A 15,818-nucleotide genomic window follows, 5' to 3' on the forward strand; every position below is an offset into this window, starting at 1 on the left:
TACGCTTCAGGTTACAGACTCCGCTAACCCAGAAATAGTACCTCAGGTTAAGAACTTTGTTTCAGGATAAGAACAGAAACTGTGCTCCGGCGGTGCGGTGGCAGCAGGAGGCCCCATTAGCTAAAGTGGTGCTTCAGGTTAAGAACAGTTTCAGGTTAAGAGCGGACCTCCGGAACGAATTAAGTACTTAACCCGAGGTACCACTGTATTAGAAGGACCTGCAGCTGGGCCAAGGGAGGCCCATCTTAGACTAGCATCCTCTTCACATCGTGGCCACCCAGACACACCAGTGGGAAACCTGCAAGCAGGACCTGAGCGCAACAGCAACCCTCTCCTCTACTGGCATTCAGAAGCATCGCTGCCTCCGACCATGGACGCAGAGCAGAGCCATCAAGGCTAAGAAGCACCAATAGCCATCTCCTTCAAGCATTTGCCTAATCCTCTTTTAAAGCCATCTAGGTTAGACTAGGTTAGATGCGGGTGGCGCTGTGGGTTAAACCACAGAGTCTAGGACTTGCCGATCAGAAGGCTGGCAGTTTGAATCCCCGCCACAGGGTGAGCTCCCATTGCTCAGTCCCTGCTCCTGCCAACCTAGCAGTTCGAAAGCACCTCAAAGTGCAAGTAGATAAATAGGTACCGCTCCAGCGGGAAGGTAAACGGCGTTTCCATGCGCTGCTCTGGTTCGCCAGAAACAGCTTAGTCATGCTGGCCACATGACCCGGAAGCTGTATGCCTGCTGCCTCGGCCAATAAAGCGAGATGAGCGCTGCAACCCCAGAGTCGGCCACGACTGGAACTAATGGTCAGGGGTCCCTTTACCTTTACCTTTACTAGGTTAGACTGGAGAAATGCACAGAGGAAAGGGCTGTCGAAAAATTCAGAGAAGCGCAAATTTCGAAGGACGGGCATGCGTTTCGATTTGTGAATTGCTTCACAAAGTGCTTTGGCTTTGCAGGTGAACCAGATCAAATTCATCCCCCGCCCCTTTGGCGAATGCTCCAGCCCAGCTGTTCATAGGAAGGTGAGGGGCTGGGGATTCATTGGGCACAGCTGGATAGGGAGATACCCGATATTTGGGGGGGGGGGGAGGGAAAGCACTGACTTTCTCCGCAGAGGAGTTGTGGTAGGTGTTCAGCTGCTTGGCGAGTTCCTTCCCCAGCACCAGGTTCCAGCCTCCCGCTTCGCTCCTCCGTAAGGACTTCTGCAGGAACTGAGGAGGCACCGGTGGAAACAGGGGTCACCGAGGAGGATCAGCAATGCCACAGGAACAGCTGGTTTGCTCGCCCCACTGGTGTTACCTCCAAGAGTTTGGCTTCCCAGGCTGCAGGCTCGAGCGTGTACTTGCTGTGGCCTTTGGGAGAGGAGCAGCATTAGACAGAGTCAGACCAGCCAGCTCAGTGCTGCCTATCCAGGCTGGCAGCAGCTCTCCAGGGCTTGAGGCAGGGGGTGCCACTGGGGAGTGGAGTCAGTGCTCCTTTTGGGGAAGCCAAGGAGGGCTGGGTGATTCTGGCATAGGCTGGAGATGGGCCAGAGTCACACCCATAGATAACCCGCAATCATAAAAATAAGGTGCCACCCAGTAACATATAGAAACCACTGACAGACTGGGGTTGCGGCTGGCACCTGAACCACTCTTGCGATAGGGCCATGCCACAGATCTGCACGAACTGTGCCAATTTAGGCAGACTTTCAGAGGGGGGAAGAACTCTGTAGGACTCTTGCTGTCAGGGGTTACTCTGACTCACTAACAGTATTTCCCTGGCCAAGTGAATTAATTACTGTTATTATTGCGCGTGAATTTTGATGCTGCTTATTGCCAGATTAGACCTCTAAGGATTCATCTGCAATTGAGCAGATCTAGGTGGTGGGTGGGTGGGGCCTCCCCAGCACTGTTCTGGGGAGAGAGCTGGCATGGTGTCATGTTTAGAGTGTTGGATTAGGATCTGGGATAGACCAGGATTCGAATCCTTACTTGGCCATGAAACTCACTGGGGGCCTCAGGGGCCAGCCACTGCCTCTCACCTTAACTTAACTCACAGGGTTGTTGTGGGGATTACATGAGGAGTGGGGCAGAACCCACATGTGCCACCTCGAGTTCCTTGGAGAAAAAAGTGGGATATAAATGCAACAAATTGCATAAAATGCATTCCATAGTGGAATACAAGGCTCATATTTATTCAAAACATGCCAAATATATGTGAAGGTTGCCAAATGCTACTCATTCCTTTTTTAAAGCTTCCTATTACTTTTTTCTGGTTCTGCAATCTTGTGTTTTTATTCCTCTTGTTCTTATGACTGTTCTGATTGTTATTTTTAGCTTGATGTTTTGTTTGTTTTTATGTTTATTGCGTCTGCAGATAAAATAAAAAATATATAAACCAATAAATGCAACCCATAAATGCAGTAAATAAATAATTTATATATTCCCCCTCCAAATGGCTTTTTTTGTTTTGTTTTCTTCTTCTTTTTTAGGGGAAGAGTCAGGAGATTCCAGGCTCAGGCATGGTGGCAGATGTGGAGGTGCTGGCTTGGTCGGACACCATCCTAGAGGAGAGGTCATCCGCCAGCAACTCTTGGCAAAAATTGACCCTCTGCACACACAGGTGTGTCAGCTGAGCTCGGCAGGGCAGGGCAGGATTGGTTTTTCCTCTCATCTCACCTTCCAGGTAGCGGACCAGGGCAGGTATCTCCACCCACCAGTGCTCCCCCACATCCCTGTAGGCCTCTGGACGTAGGGCGTTCATCAGGAGCAGCACGGCAGCTCCTCGGCCGGTCCCTTCCAAGGGGGAGACAGCGAGGGCCTGCAGAGGAGGAGAGCAAGGGTCTCTAGGTCAGGAAGGTGGTTCACCCAGGTCAGGCTGCTTCCACCTCTGTGGCCTTCTGGAGTCTGGAGGCCACTGGGGTCCCATCCTCACCAGCCTAAATCCACACCCAACACAAACTGGTAGGGAGGCTTTATTTACTTATTTTTAAACAAATCACCTGTTTCAGCTAACTCTCTATTTTCTACTGTTATAAGAATGATATGATAAATGTTCATAAGTGCATATATAAACCACATGTCTGAAACCCCACAGAAAAAGTCCTGAAACTATTTTGTCCCTCCCAAATTGACCTCAAATATTTCTCTGCAAGGTTGAAGGAAAATGGAAAAGCCTCCCCATTGTCTTTTTGTTCACAAATCCTTTCTTAAGGGTATGTCTGTGTATGAATAGGGTGAGCCTGTAGCCTGGCTCAGGAACTAAGTATTTATCATTACGAAAGACTGGCCAGGCTCCCCAGGTAATCTATTCAAGTGACCATTAACTGGTAACCTGCCAGACAGGAGATAAACAACGCACTCAGATTTCTGTTGTAGACAGCCTCTTCTGTGATGTATGTATGATGTTTCTGGGGGTGGTCTTGGACTCCAGGGCGGGCAATTTAAAATGTCTATATAAGGGCGGGCACACCTTTGTTCTGGGTCCTCCTCCTTCTCCTGCGTGTGAGGGGAGCACCCTGTTGCAACAGCTTTAATAAAGATCAGGCTTACTAGCTGTTTTGCTTCTCAATATTCTCTGGTTGGCCTCTGTTATTTTCTCCTACCAATAGGGAACCCATGTAAGGACTCTATATGGGCTCTTGTTTACAACACTACACACCAACTTGCAGCAATGTCTCTGAAGGGTTTTAGGTAGGGAAAGGGGGTCTCTCGCAGCCCTACCTGGAGATGCCAGTGGGGATTGTAATGGGGCCCTTCTGCATGCAAGGCAGGTGCTCTGCCACTGAACTGGGCCTCCAATCTTGTTTCTTAGGAAGCATATGTGGGTTCGGGTCCAGTTTCCTCCAAGAGTCTAGCAATGAGGCAGCCCCCTTTCAGAAACCACTAGAAGCCTGAACCACTCCCCACCCCTCCCCAGTTACCCACATCACTTACCAGGAGCCGCGCCATCAATTCTTGTGGAGTTGGTAAACCCCCTGGAAAGTGGAGAGAGGGAGAGAACAAGGGGGAGGGAAGTGGGGGCTGGTGTAAATAGGAACATAGTAAGAAGCTGCCCTTAGGGAGTTGGCCCACCTGGCAGTGGGTTTCAGGCATGAGCCCTTCCCAACTCAGCCAGAGGACACTTGGGACTGAAGCTGGGGCCTTCTGCCTGCCAAGCAGCTTCTCAGCACTAAGCTGTGGCCCTTCCCATCCTGTGTACCCCAAAATCTCCTGCAGACTGGCAGAGGACCCTGAGACAACTTCATCTGCATTCCTAAATCAATGGAATTGGAGAGGCATTTGGGGGCTGCCTGCAGTGGGGTAGGAGAGTTGAAAATAATGCCAAATAATGCCAAAATATTCCACATCTGGCAACAATTGTGCCCTGTTGGCTTCAGGTGGTACATGGATAAGGTAAAGGTAAAGGGACCCCTGACCATTAGGTCCAGTCGTGACCGACTCTGGACTCTGAGGTTGCGGCGCTCATCTTGCTTTATTGGCCGAGGGAGCCGGGTCATGTGGCCAGCATGACTAAGCCGCTTCTGGCAAACCAGAGCAGCACACAGAAACGCCGTTTATCTTCCCGCCGGAGCAGTACCTATTTATCTACTTGCACTTTGACGTGCTTTCGAACTGCTAGGTTGGCAGGAGCAGGGACCGAGCAACGGGAGCTCACCCCGTCACGGGGATTCGAACTGCCAACCTTCTGATCGGCAAGTCCTAGGCTCTGTGGTTTAACCCACAGCGCCACCTGCGTCCTTGGTACATGGGTAGACGAGTCTAAAAAGCCTGGGGCACAAATTGTCAAGGTCCTCTAGCAGCTATGGCGGCTCGTTTACCAGAAGTTTTGTATTTAGTGTTAACTCTGGAATTGTATACAGTACTTGTACCTCCCAATGTATCTTCTGCTCCCCCACTCCTGTGCTGCCTGCCTTGGAGGGGCGAGTATCGGGCATGGTGGCACCCACCTGTCCCCAGGCCATTCTGCTGGTGGCCCACCCGACGTAGTCGCTGCTCTGCCAGCAGTCTCAAGGCGTGGCAGAGGGGGGTGACTAAAGCCACGTAGGGGGGCTGCATGAGGTAGCTCAGCAACTTGGTCCACACTTCCTGCCAGGAAGAGGAGGGAGGGTTCAGCGCTTGGAGTCAGTTGCCTCCCTGGCCTTACAGAGCCCATTTCTCCTTAAAGCCCCAGTCATTCACCTCCATACCTCAACATCACTTCCCTGCCCTGCACATGTAAGGGGCAAGTTCCTCAGTCAGTACATGCTCAGAGGCACCCTTTTGCTCCACATGTTGCAAGGCTAAGTGAACAAAACATTCTGGATCTCTTGGCCAGGGGTAGCCAATGTGGTACCTTCCAGATGTTGGACTTTAAACAGATGGTTAGAGAAGGTACGGGAAATTTCACTTTTGGAATATATATGTGGGGGTGTGTGTGTTAAATTTTATATAAAGTTTATTTATTCGGTTTCTCGGATTAAATTTTACAGTCACATATCCAACATATAACATAAAAACAAGATTCCAAGGAATCTCTTGGACCTCTTCCCCTTTGTGGGTCCTATTGTTAATCATTTCCTCCTGCATCTTTTATGATAATCCAAATCTTTTACCTCTCCATTGTGTCCAAAATTCACCATTAAACTACAAGTGATATTCCAATCCTACTAACGATTTTAACTGTTGACAATGGTCTTTAAGATAAGTTATAATTTCCCCCCATTCCGTATTAAAATTTTGGTCTTCTTGATTTCCGATTCTTCTGGTCATTTTAGCCATTTTGGCATAATCCATCAACTTGATCTGCCATTCTTCTCTGGAAGAATGGCATTTTTGGAATATCTAATTCACCACAGCAGGGCTGTCCGGGTTTGGCCAAACAAGATTGTTCTGGCATAGTGTGGTCCCCTTTTATAACTTTCATTACCAACAATAGTGTTTTATGCAAACCCCTAGTGGCGCGTGTAACACTATGGATTTGGAACACACACACTGTGGAATGTGAACGGTTTAATTCACTTCCCCCAACGATTATGATCTTGAATGCAATAAAACATGTGAGAGAGAACAAACTAAAAACCCCATCTCCCCTGCCCCGAATTCAAGGGGTCCCTGACCTGGCTGGTGCCCCTTCCTGAAGCCACAGCGATGTGGAGGACCTCTGCGCTGGCAATTCCGATGGCCTTCTCCTCCAAGCCGCCCAAGGGGAGGCTCAGTGTGGGGTGCGTCTGAAAGAGGAACAGGCTCCTGAGATGGCCCCCAACCCTCCCCAACCCCACTGACCTGAAGTCTCCAGGCCACTTAAGGGCAGGGCAGGGCCCCTGGGTGCTCTCACCAGCTGGTGGGCAGACACAGCCATCTGCAGGGAGACGTAGTTCAGAGGCCAGCCTTCGATTCTCTCCAGGTAGCTGGTGCGCAGCAGCCTCCCAATGGCCCGGAGCGTGGCCAGGCGGACCTGAGAGCCAGAGCGGGCGAGGAAAGACAATGTCCCATGCCACCCGAGAGGGGCAGAGGTGTACCACGAGGCACTTAAAAGTGTTTGGGGGCCCTGTCCCACCCACGGCACACGACTCAACAGCAACCTGGAGGACTGAGTCCCTGGGCCTGCTGCTGGCAGTCCCCAATCCCTTCTCCTTCTCACCCTGGTGCTGTCGTCCCCCAGAGCGGCCTTGACTACCCTCACGCACAGCTGCCTCCTGCTCCAGAGCTCAGGTACTGGAAGAGAAAGGCGGGTAAGGCTTAGCCTCTCTCCTGGCGTTGAGGGAGCCCAGCCCCCTTCACCATCCTCCCTGACCATTGGCCATAGTGGGCCTTCTGAGAGCCAGAGTCCAAGAAGAGAGAGCGAGAGAGTGCATGGTGTAGTGGTTTAGAGTGTTGGACTAGGACTAGGGAGTCCAGGGTTCAAATCTCTGCTCAGCCATGAAACCCACTGGGTGTGACCTTGGGCCAGGCCCTGCCTCTCAGCCTTGCCTACCTCACAGGGTTGCTGTGGGGATCGAAAGAGGAGGGGGAAGAACCATGTAAGTCCCTCTGAGATCATTGGAGAAAAAGATAAATGCAGCAAACAAATAAATATCTGGAGGAAAAACAATGTTGCTCGGGGAGTTGTTATTGTTTTTTTGTTTGTTGTTGTTATATTTATTTTAGCTCTTGTGCTTTATGTGGAAATTGCTCAGTTTGCTTGTGTGTTTTTAAATGTTGCAGTTATATCTTATGACTACTTTTATTACATCGCATTGATATATTTTTTTCCATGTTGGAAGCCGCCTTGAGTATGGTTTGAGCTGAGGAAAGGCAGCATACAAATGCCATTACGTATTAACGAGAACAAGAGGCAGCCATCAGTTCACATCAATTTGTTATTATCCATCATCATAATATTATGGTATTCTTATCATTTTTTTAAGTTAAGCATAACTGACATTAAAAAACAGGCACACTCCCCAATTCATCAGAGTGGTCACTTTATTTTCACTACCTGCATTTTAATACATTTTTCTTATATTGTTTTAATTCTATTAAAATTTAATTCATTTTTAAATGCTATCTTTTATATGTTTTTAGTCTTTTATCTGTGTTTTATCTGTGTTGCTTTAATTATGTAAGCTACTTTGAGTCCCAGGCTGGAAAAAAGAATACAGTGGTACCTTGGGTTAAGAAATTAATTCATTCTGGAGGTCTGTTCTTAACCTGAAGCACCACTTTAGCTAATGGGGCCTCCCGCTGCCGCCGCCGTGTGATTTCTGTTCTCATCCTGAAGCAAAGTTCTTAACCCAAGGTACTATTTCTGGGTTAGCGGAGTCTGTAACCTAAAGCATCTGTAACCCGAGGTACCACTGTATTATTATTATTATTACTATTATTATTAGGTTTTAAGCAATGGCTCTAACCAATTCTTCAGTTAAAGGCTGTCCCACTGCAGACAGCTCTTTCAAACCAGTCAAGGGACGTTCCTAACATCACTTCAGTAATCTTCACAACAGCCCTGCAAGGTTGATCAGAACTATCAGCTTCCTCCTGTTGCAGATGAGAAGAGGGGCTGGCCTTGGCCTCCTTCGCAAGGTCAGGGCTGAGGGCAAATTTGGGCCAGAAACTCTCTTCCTCACTTAACACTCTTAGGATGCTCTTTCTGTGGGAGGGAAGTTGGGGGTCTAAGGTGCAGGGGGGGGGGGCAGCTATATGAGCCTAGACCCCCTTCCTCTCCAGATACTTACACTGGGCACCGACAATTTCAGAGAACAACGCCAGGAGCACCGCACAGACGTCTTCTTGGCGCTCTTCCACCTTCCCCTGGAAGACCCCCATCAGCCCAGAGGGGTGCAGACGGGCTGTGGGGGAGCAGAAGGGGCCATAGCTCAGTGCCAGGGCATCTGACTTGCAGGTAGAAGGTCCCATGTTCAATCCCCAGTTGGGCTGGGAGAGACTCCTTATCTGGAAAACCCCAGAGAGCTGCTGCCAGTCAGTGTGGATAATGCTGACTTGGTAATAAGACAGCTTCCTCTGTTCCTATTCAAATCAGCTCTTTATCTGGAACCATGAGGACTAGAAACTTAAGTGCTAGAGGACCTGCTTTGCCTGCTCCAGGTTCAATCCCCGATGGCATCACCAGCCAGGGCTGGGAATGTCTACAGCCTGAAACCCACAAAGAGCTGCTGCTGTCAGTCAGTCTAGGGAGTATTGAGCTAGACTTCCCATGCCCCCAGTAAGTGTAGGGGCCCATGGGGTGGATGTCCACCATTTTTCACCCTCTTCCCCTTGGTTTGAACTGGGATGGGGAGCCTCCCCTCTTTCTGTCCATACCCAGGCGCAGGAAGATGTGAGCGATCTCTTTGAAGTTCTCCTCACATTGTGGGTGAGGCGGCCATTTCTGTCCCCTGATGCAGATCTAGGGGGAGGAAGGATGTTGGCATTTTATCAGTGATTTGTTGCTCCTGCAGTATGTAGTTCAGCTACGGAACTCCGAAAGGAGGAAGTGACGGCTACCGACCTAGATAGCCTTAAAAGAGTAGACAAATCTTGCGCTCGGGTCCTACTTTTGTGTTTCCCATTGGAGCATATGCTTGGTCACTGTGAGAGCAGGATGCTGAACTAGATGGACCATTGGTCTGATCCAGTAGCCTCAAATTATGTTCTTACAGCATCATTGCCACCTGCCTCCTGGGTTGGCTCACCCACCAGCTCCAAAATTCCTCCCCTCTCACCTGGCGAACCAGAGCGCAGGTGAGGGGCCCCACATGCTCCCTTGGGATTGGGTTGTTGTTCACAAGAGACGCTTCCAGGATCTGGCCCAGGATCTGCAACAGGCATAAGAAAAACGACATTGGCTCCCAGTACGTTTCTGAGCACAGTTCAAAGTGTTGGTATTGTCCTTTAAAGCCTTAAAAGGCTTCGGCCCTGTATACCTGAAGGAGCGTCTCCAGCCGCATCATTCAGCCTGGACACTGAGGTCCAGCTCTGAGGGCCTTCTGGCACTTCCCTCCCTGCAAGAAGCGAGGCAAAGGGCCTTCTCGGTGGTGGTGCCCGCCCTGTGGAACGCCCTCCCTTCAGACGTTAAGGAAATAAAAAAGCAATCTGACTTTTAGAATACATCTGAAGGCATCCCTGTATGGGTAAGTTTTTAATGTTTGGTCTTTTGCTGTGAATGTTTTAATGTGCTGAAAGCCTCCCAGGGCGGCTGGGCCAACCCAGTCAGACGGGTGGCATATTAACAATAAATTATTAGTATTGTTATTAGCAAAAACTTTTAAGTTGTGGGTGAAGATATCAGACGACACAGCGATTCTTCAAACAGCTCTTGTTTATTCACAGGCCCGAACAGAACTGAACTGAAGGGTTCAGCCAGCCTGCTTATATAGCGCTTCCCTAGAATGCAACAGTAATCATTTTCTGCAACTATCCAATCACTGAACGTCACTTTCGATCCCTTATTTGCATGTGGACCTGAACTATCTACAGTATCCCCCTGCTGGCCCAGGGTGAGAACTTCAGTACATAATAATGAGCACAACAGCTCATTCCCTGAAACCAGTTGCTGAGATGAAGGGTCCCTGGATCCCCACAGCTGCCTATCCTCTCCAGGGTTTATTGCAAGCAATCGAAGACCACCCCCACACCACAAAAATCATGGCAATATATATATTTTTAAACAGATAAAATCTATATACACCTAAATAGAAGTTGATACAGCAGCCGAGCTTGGGGTGGCCTGCTCAAGTCCTGGGTGCCAGTGGGGAGCAGCAATTCGCAATGCTCACCTTGGTAACGAGGAAGGTCTCCGTGCTGCTGTCATACTGGGCTAGGAGCAGAGAGATGTCGTTGTAGATCTGAGCTTGGAAGTCTGTCCTGGGCAGCAGGAGTCGCAGGATGGGGCTCAGAGTCTTCAAGACTGCCAGCTGGACCTTTGTGGGTGGGGAGACAGCAGCTGTCACAAGGCATTTGGAGGGAAGATGGGAAACCCACCTTCCACACTGGTGACAGGACAGGGTCCTCCCCCAGTCACTAAGGGCAGAGAGCTAGTTTAGGGGGGCCAGCAGGAAACCACACATGTTTTGGGCCTGGGTCAGTTTGCTTGCCCAGTGAGATATCTGCCTGCAGAAAAAGGGTTGGTGCTGATTGAAGTGTGAGGTGCTATTTGACTGCTGGTGAGTGGGCACAGCAGAGGGGTGAGGGTGAGTTTTTAAAAAACAAAACAAAACTAAGTTCGAAATTTAAGAGGTCACCTGCTGTGATCCTGTGATGCCAAGATGTTTTTGTGCCCCTTCTCAAGGCCCTCCAAAATCTGTCCATTTTTTAACTTCTGAAACATTCAAAAAACCAAGGCACGGCTTCCGATTGGTGCAGGTGCCCCGGAAACAATAGCCGATAGCCGCACTGGACATTTGGCTTCCGAAAAACGTTCGAAAACCAGAAGACTTACTTCCAGGTTTTCGGTGTTGGGGAGCCAAAATGTTTGAGTACCAAGGCGTTCGAGAACCAGGATTCCACTGTATTAAAAAAAAACCATTTTACTGACTAGCCCTGTGGTTCCTGTGCTGTGATACTATGGTGCTAAAAGTTTTTTCTGGCCTCCCAAGTCCTCTGCCCTACAAAACCCTTTTAATTTTTTTAAAAATGTCCATTGGCTTTGACCTGCAGCCACTGCAAGGTTGATCATGTGACCCTCGGTCTGAAAAAGACCAGTCACCTCTACTCTAGGCTGCAAAATCTTGCCACTGTAGAAAGTGTCCCTCTTCCATCCAAGGACCAGCAGCATGATCCCTGGGGAGATAGCAAGGTCACCCACAACCCCTCCCCAGGTGGAGAGAGTCCCAGGAGCAGGTTGATCAAAGGCACCCTGCTGATTATGGGGTGGGGGGTTAACTGATCGCCCCTCACCTGTGCATCACATCCAGGGAGCCAAGTTCTAGTCATGCAGGAGTAGAGAGGCAGCAGGTAGGCAGAGAACTGCTGGACGCTGATGCGGGGGTAAGAGCTTCGCTCCCAGGTACGCAGGTATATCCGGATTGCCCCACACATCTGCTCCAGAGCTTGGGAATGTGAATGAGAGACAGAGAACAGAGAAGGGGGTGGGGAGAGAGAAATGAAAGGCAGAGCATGTTAACCAAGGTGGGAGTTCTGCTTCCATAGTTAAACTGTGGAACTCACTCCTGAGGAGGCTTTGATGGGCACCAACTTGGATGACTTTAAAAGAGTATATACACAAAGTATCAAATGTGGTGACAGTAATAATAATACAACAAAACAACAACACCACAAACTGGCTTATAAGTATAAAACCAAATTTACTAGAATAATAACTGGAATAGAGATAGACTTGTAACCATTCAAGCAAGAAACATACTAAGGTGCCATGTGCAAAACAAAGCCTGGAGATACTGTAAACATGGAGTGGATAAATGTACAACTGTATCTTAACAAGTTACATGTGCAATAAACGTTATACAGACTGGATGAATTAACAGCTCAACAAGTAGCGTAAGTCCAATCACAGAACAGCAACCCCGTGCCGCCACAATGGCAAGGGGAGCACACTGGAGAATATTAAAAAGTTTTTCAAAGCTGTTTTCCAAAGATTGAACAGGATGAGATGTTCTTCAATGGGTCTTGAGCTGGAAACACAAAGTCATATCACAGGAAGGCAAATCAAAGCCACCACCCTGGTGAGAATAACGCAAGTGGGCAAAAGGAGACCTGTTCTCCAGATATATTGCAGGTTTCGCTATACACTTAATCAGTCTGAAAAGCTCCTTGATACAAATTAGCACTCCAATTACAATGTGTGGTAAACCATAAAAATTAGAAAATATCAGTCTCATACTATACCTTACCCAGTTATACAAAATGGTTTGCTCAGGATAAAGAAAGTTATTATTCTATTAAATTTGGTTTTATACTTATAAGCCAGTTTGTGGTGGTGGTGGTATTTTGTTGACTTTAAAAGAGGACAGGACAAATTTATGGAGGAAGAGAAGGCTATGGTTGGCTCCTAGTCAGAATGGGTATACTCTGCTGCCACAGATGCAGGCAGCAATGCTTCTGAAAGGGTTGCTGGAGACCACAAGTGAGGAGGGTGCTCCTGTGCTCAGGTCCCGCTAGCAGGCTTCCCTGAATGGGCATCTGGTTGGCCACTGTGAGAACGGTGGGGATAACTCATCCTCATATAACCAACATGCTTTTAACTCTAGTTAATGCACGAAGGGGTTAAGACCATAGAGTAAGGTGTCCCAAGTTTGCAAAGCATCGCTTAAGGAGGCCCTGCGGGACCCACCTGTGCAGAGAGCCCTGCGCCTCCGTCCATCCTCGATCCGGCGCATGGCGGTCTGGAGGGTGGTTAGGGTGATGCCCAGGAAAGGGACGCAGCTGTACACTGAGGAGAGATGGGCAGAGAAAACAGGAAGTGTGCTTGATCGTACCCTGGGGGTAGGGAATGAAACCTCCCCTGGATTTTATCAAGGAGATTCCCAGGACAGATCACAAGCCATATTGGACTCTTGGCAATTTGGATCAGGACAGGAGTGAAGACAGAACTGTCAGGAGAATTCCTGCTCCATGATTGCAGTCATGGGATTGTTGTCTTTCACATGATGGTATATGTTTTGTCTCCACAGAGTGGGAAGTGACGGAGACAGGATGTTTGTGTTACTGTGTTCCGTGAAGTGGGACTATTGTCCTTTGTTCTTTCTCTTTGCTGTCTGATGCTAGAGAGAGAGGGAGCCATGTTGCAGTGCTCCATGTATGTTTATATGTAAATAAAGTAGATTAGCCAAAATGCTGAGTTGTTGGGGTCTATTACGCAAGCTGGGAAGACTCTGCGGTTTCCTAAGTGTGCTGGTGTCTGTCACTGTGATGTTCGGGCTGAAGAAAGCTTTTGAAGCTCCCGAACGATTGCCCAGGAGGGAGAGAACATGCCAGCCGGGCATGTGTCTCTACTAGGGTCCTACTCGAGTGTAGGATGAGCTCCTGACAATAGGAATTCTAACAGGAACTTGCCCTTGTACCATTGTTGGCTGCGATCTTCCCCAGGGTGAGAAGAGTGAACTCATCAGGTGGGGCAAACGGCTTGAGCTGGTGCTGGAGCTCCATCATTATGGGATGGAAGTGATGGCAGGCAAAGGTGGCCAGGGTGCTGCTTGCTGCTGCCTGAAGCTCTCGGGGCACTTCCTGCTGAGAGGGCGGAAATGAGATTAGGAAGCACAAAATCCAGCAACCTGTTAGCAAAGGGAGCCGGTGTGCCATAGTGGTTAGAGCGTCTGACTAGGAACACCGGGAGACCAGGGTTCGAATCCCTGCTCAGCCATGAAGCTCCTTGGGTGGCCTTGGGCCAGTCACTGCCTCTCAGCCTATCCTAAGTCACAGGGTTGTTGTGGCGTTTAAATGAGGAGGAGGGAGAACCATGTTTGTATATTTAAGCTCCTTGGTGGGGGATGGGGGATGGTGGGAGATAAATGCAATTGATAAAATAAAACAAAGGAGGCAGGATGAAAATCCCAGCCCGCCCACCTACCACATGGCTGGGAGCTTGCAAAGCAGGGTTTGGCCTCAGGATGTCTTAAAAGCAACAACCACCACCCAGAATTAACCACCAAGCAGGGAGATGCCTCTGGGAGTGATCTGCGGTATCCTTACATCTGGGGATGCCCTCAGGTGCTTGGAGGCCGCAAGGATGAATTGGCCGGCGGGCTCCACCTCCAGGCCGTGCTCCATCATGGCCTGCAGACTGCGATATATGGCCACCTTCTGCCAGGCAGAAGCCTGCAAGAAGGAAAGAGAGAGAGGGAGGGAGAGAGAGAGTTTCTGAGCATGGAGGGAAGGACCTGTCCATTTAATCTCTATTATTTTACCCTGCCCATCTGACTGGGTTGCGGGCGGCTTCCAACAAAAATACAGCATCAAACATTAAAAGCTTCCCGAAGTAGGGTTACGTTCAGATGCCTGCAAAAACTTATATAGTTGTTTAACTCTTTGACAACTGGTGCTGGTGCTCTTGAGAGGATTTGGTCTACAATTCTCAAGCTGGGGCTGATGGAATTTGTGGTCCTAAATCTCTGAAGGGCACCTGAGGTGGGGGGAACCGGTCTTGGAAAACGATCTAAGTTGGAGAAGCAGTTTTTCCTACCTCGTCCTGCTGGAGCATCACCACGAGAACTGGTATCACGGCAGCTGGCTGGCTGCGAGCAGCCTTCACAATGCAGAGGATGACCTCCTTCTGGGATGCGGCCTCTGGGAGTTGCAGGAGGTGGCTGATGGAGTGGTGGCGACCTGAGTAGGGGATGGAGGAGGCTGCAGCAACCCACCAGGCTGACAAGAATCACGATAGCTTGCCCAGCGTTCTGCAGGGAGGTGGCACTTCCAAAGGCCTGGGTGGTTTCAATGTTCTAGACCTCATTGCCACCAAGCAATGAGTGAGTGTATGCAAAGTCTGGTGAAAACTCTCTGCACCTGTTATGTACTGAGTTGAATAGGATTAAAAAGGCAGCAGTTTGATTGGTCCTAGAACAATAGGGTCCAGAATGCAGCAGTCTGATTGGTCCACAGGAGCCACCCAATCCAGCTCCAGGTGGAAGTGAATCCACAACCTGATTGGCCAACTGGTGAATCCCGGAATTAACCAATCACGTGGGGCACATTGTGTAAATAATGTATATAAAGAAGACATTCTGGGGGAACTGCCATTCCTCCTCACCATTATGAACTGAATACAGAGCATGAAATCCACTCTCTACTCCAAGTATATTTCAGCACCCTTTTAAAGGAGCAAGGGGAAAGTTGAGTGCTGTTTACAGCTGGGGCCATACAGATGTTGATGAGCTGCATCTCCTCTCAAGTCTAACAGCCAGCATGGCCAACGGCCAGGGTTGATGGGAGCTGGAGTCCAATCACATGTTCACAGTGGAACAGACTACCTCGGAAGGCGGACTCTCCTTCATTGGAGGTTTTTCAGCAGAGGTTAGATGGTCGCCTGAGGGATTCTTTAGCTGTGATCCCTGCATCACAGGGGTTGGACTAGATGACCCTTGGGGTCTCTACCATTCTAGGATTCTATGCTGAGGACCACATGTGAAGCATTCCTGATTTACAGCTCTCATCATAACTGTTTGCCTCTTCCTGCAGTGAGCAGAAAAGACTACATTTGTTCAAGTAGGGGAGTGGCGACCCCTTTTTTTGACCCAAGGGGCATGTTCCTCTTGGCTGCTCCTTTGGAGGCCACTTGGGAGTCGTATTCTAGAGCAGTGTTTCCCAACCTTTTTTGGGCAAAGGCACACTTGTTTGATGAAAAAAATCTCGAGGCACACCACCATTACAGCCCCGTGACGTCAGCGCGCAGCGTCACGCCGGGAGGGACGCACGAGCTCCTTCTC

The 15,818-nt window shown here is 49.3% G+C and overlaps 2 protein-coding genes across 5 annotated transcripts; both read right to left on the reverse strand.

The window, feature by feature from the left end:
- Window positions 1–767: 767 nt before the first annotated feature.
- Window positions 768–5,069, reverse strand: LOC144325680 (maestro heat-like repeat-containing protein family member 2A). Its single transcript, XM_077919651.1, has 4 exons — window positions 4,929–5,069; window positions 3,916–3,956; window positions 2,659–2,800; window positions 768–1,350 (listed from the first exon to the last, which is right to left on the reverse strand). Exons 1-4 carry the CDS (start codon window positions 5,035–5,037, stop codon window positions 1,250–1,252), a joined length of 393 nt encoding a protein of 130 aa, XP_077775777.1. The 5' UTR covers window positions 5,038–5,069; the 3' UTR covers window positions 768–1,249.
- Window positions 5,070–6,082: 1,013 nt separating this feature from the next.
- LOC114585844 (maestro heat-like repeat-containing protein family member 2A) lies at window positions 6,083–15,272 on the reverse strand. 4 transcript variants are annotated; one of them, XM_077919556.1, is made up of 11 exons: window positions 14,576–15,272; window positions 14,086–14,211; window positions 13,458–13,623; window positions 12,728–12,826; window positions 11,335–11,486; window positions 10,215–10,358; window positions 9,162–9,254; window positions 8,761–8,845; window positions 8,175–8,288; window positions 6,602–6,675; window positions 6,083–6,415 (listed from the first exon to the last, which is right to left on the reverse strand). In XM_077919556.1, the coding sequence occupies exons 1-11, from the start codon at window positions 14,591–14,593 to the stop codon at window positions 6,173–6,175; spliced, it is 1,314 nt and encodes a 437-aa protein (XP_077775682.1). In that variant the 5' UTR covers window positions 14,594–15,272; the 3' UTR covers window positions 6,083–6,172. The 4 variants fall into 4 exon arrangements, with proteins under 4 accessions (XP_077775682.1, XP_077775680.1, XP_077775679.1 ...); XM_077919554.1 differs by having other exon boundaries at window positions 6,083–6,675; window positions 13,458–13,620; XM_077919553.1 differs by having other exon boundaries at window positions 6,083–6,675.
- Window positions 15,273–15,818: the final 546 nt, after the last annotated feature.

This window comes from Podarcis muralis, chromosome 15 (genome assembly GCF_964188315.1).
Source record: "Podarcis muralis chromosome 15, rPodMur119.hap1.1, whole genome shotgun sequence".
Taxonomy (NCBI): domain Eukaryota; kingdom Metazoa; phylum Chordata; class Lepidosauria; order Squamata; family Lacertidae; genus Podarcis; species Podarcis muralis.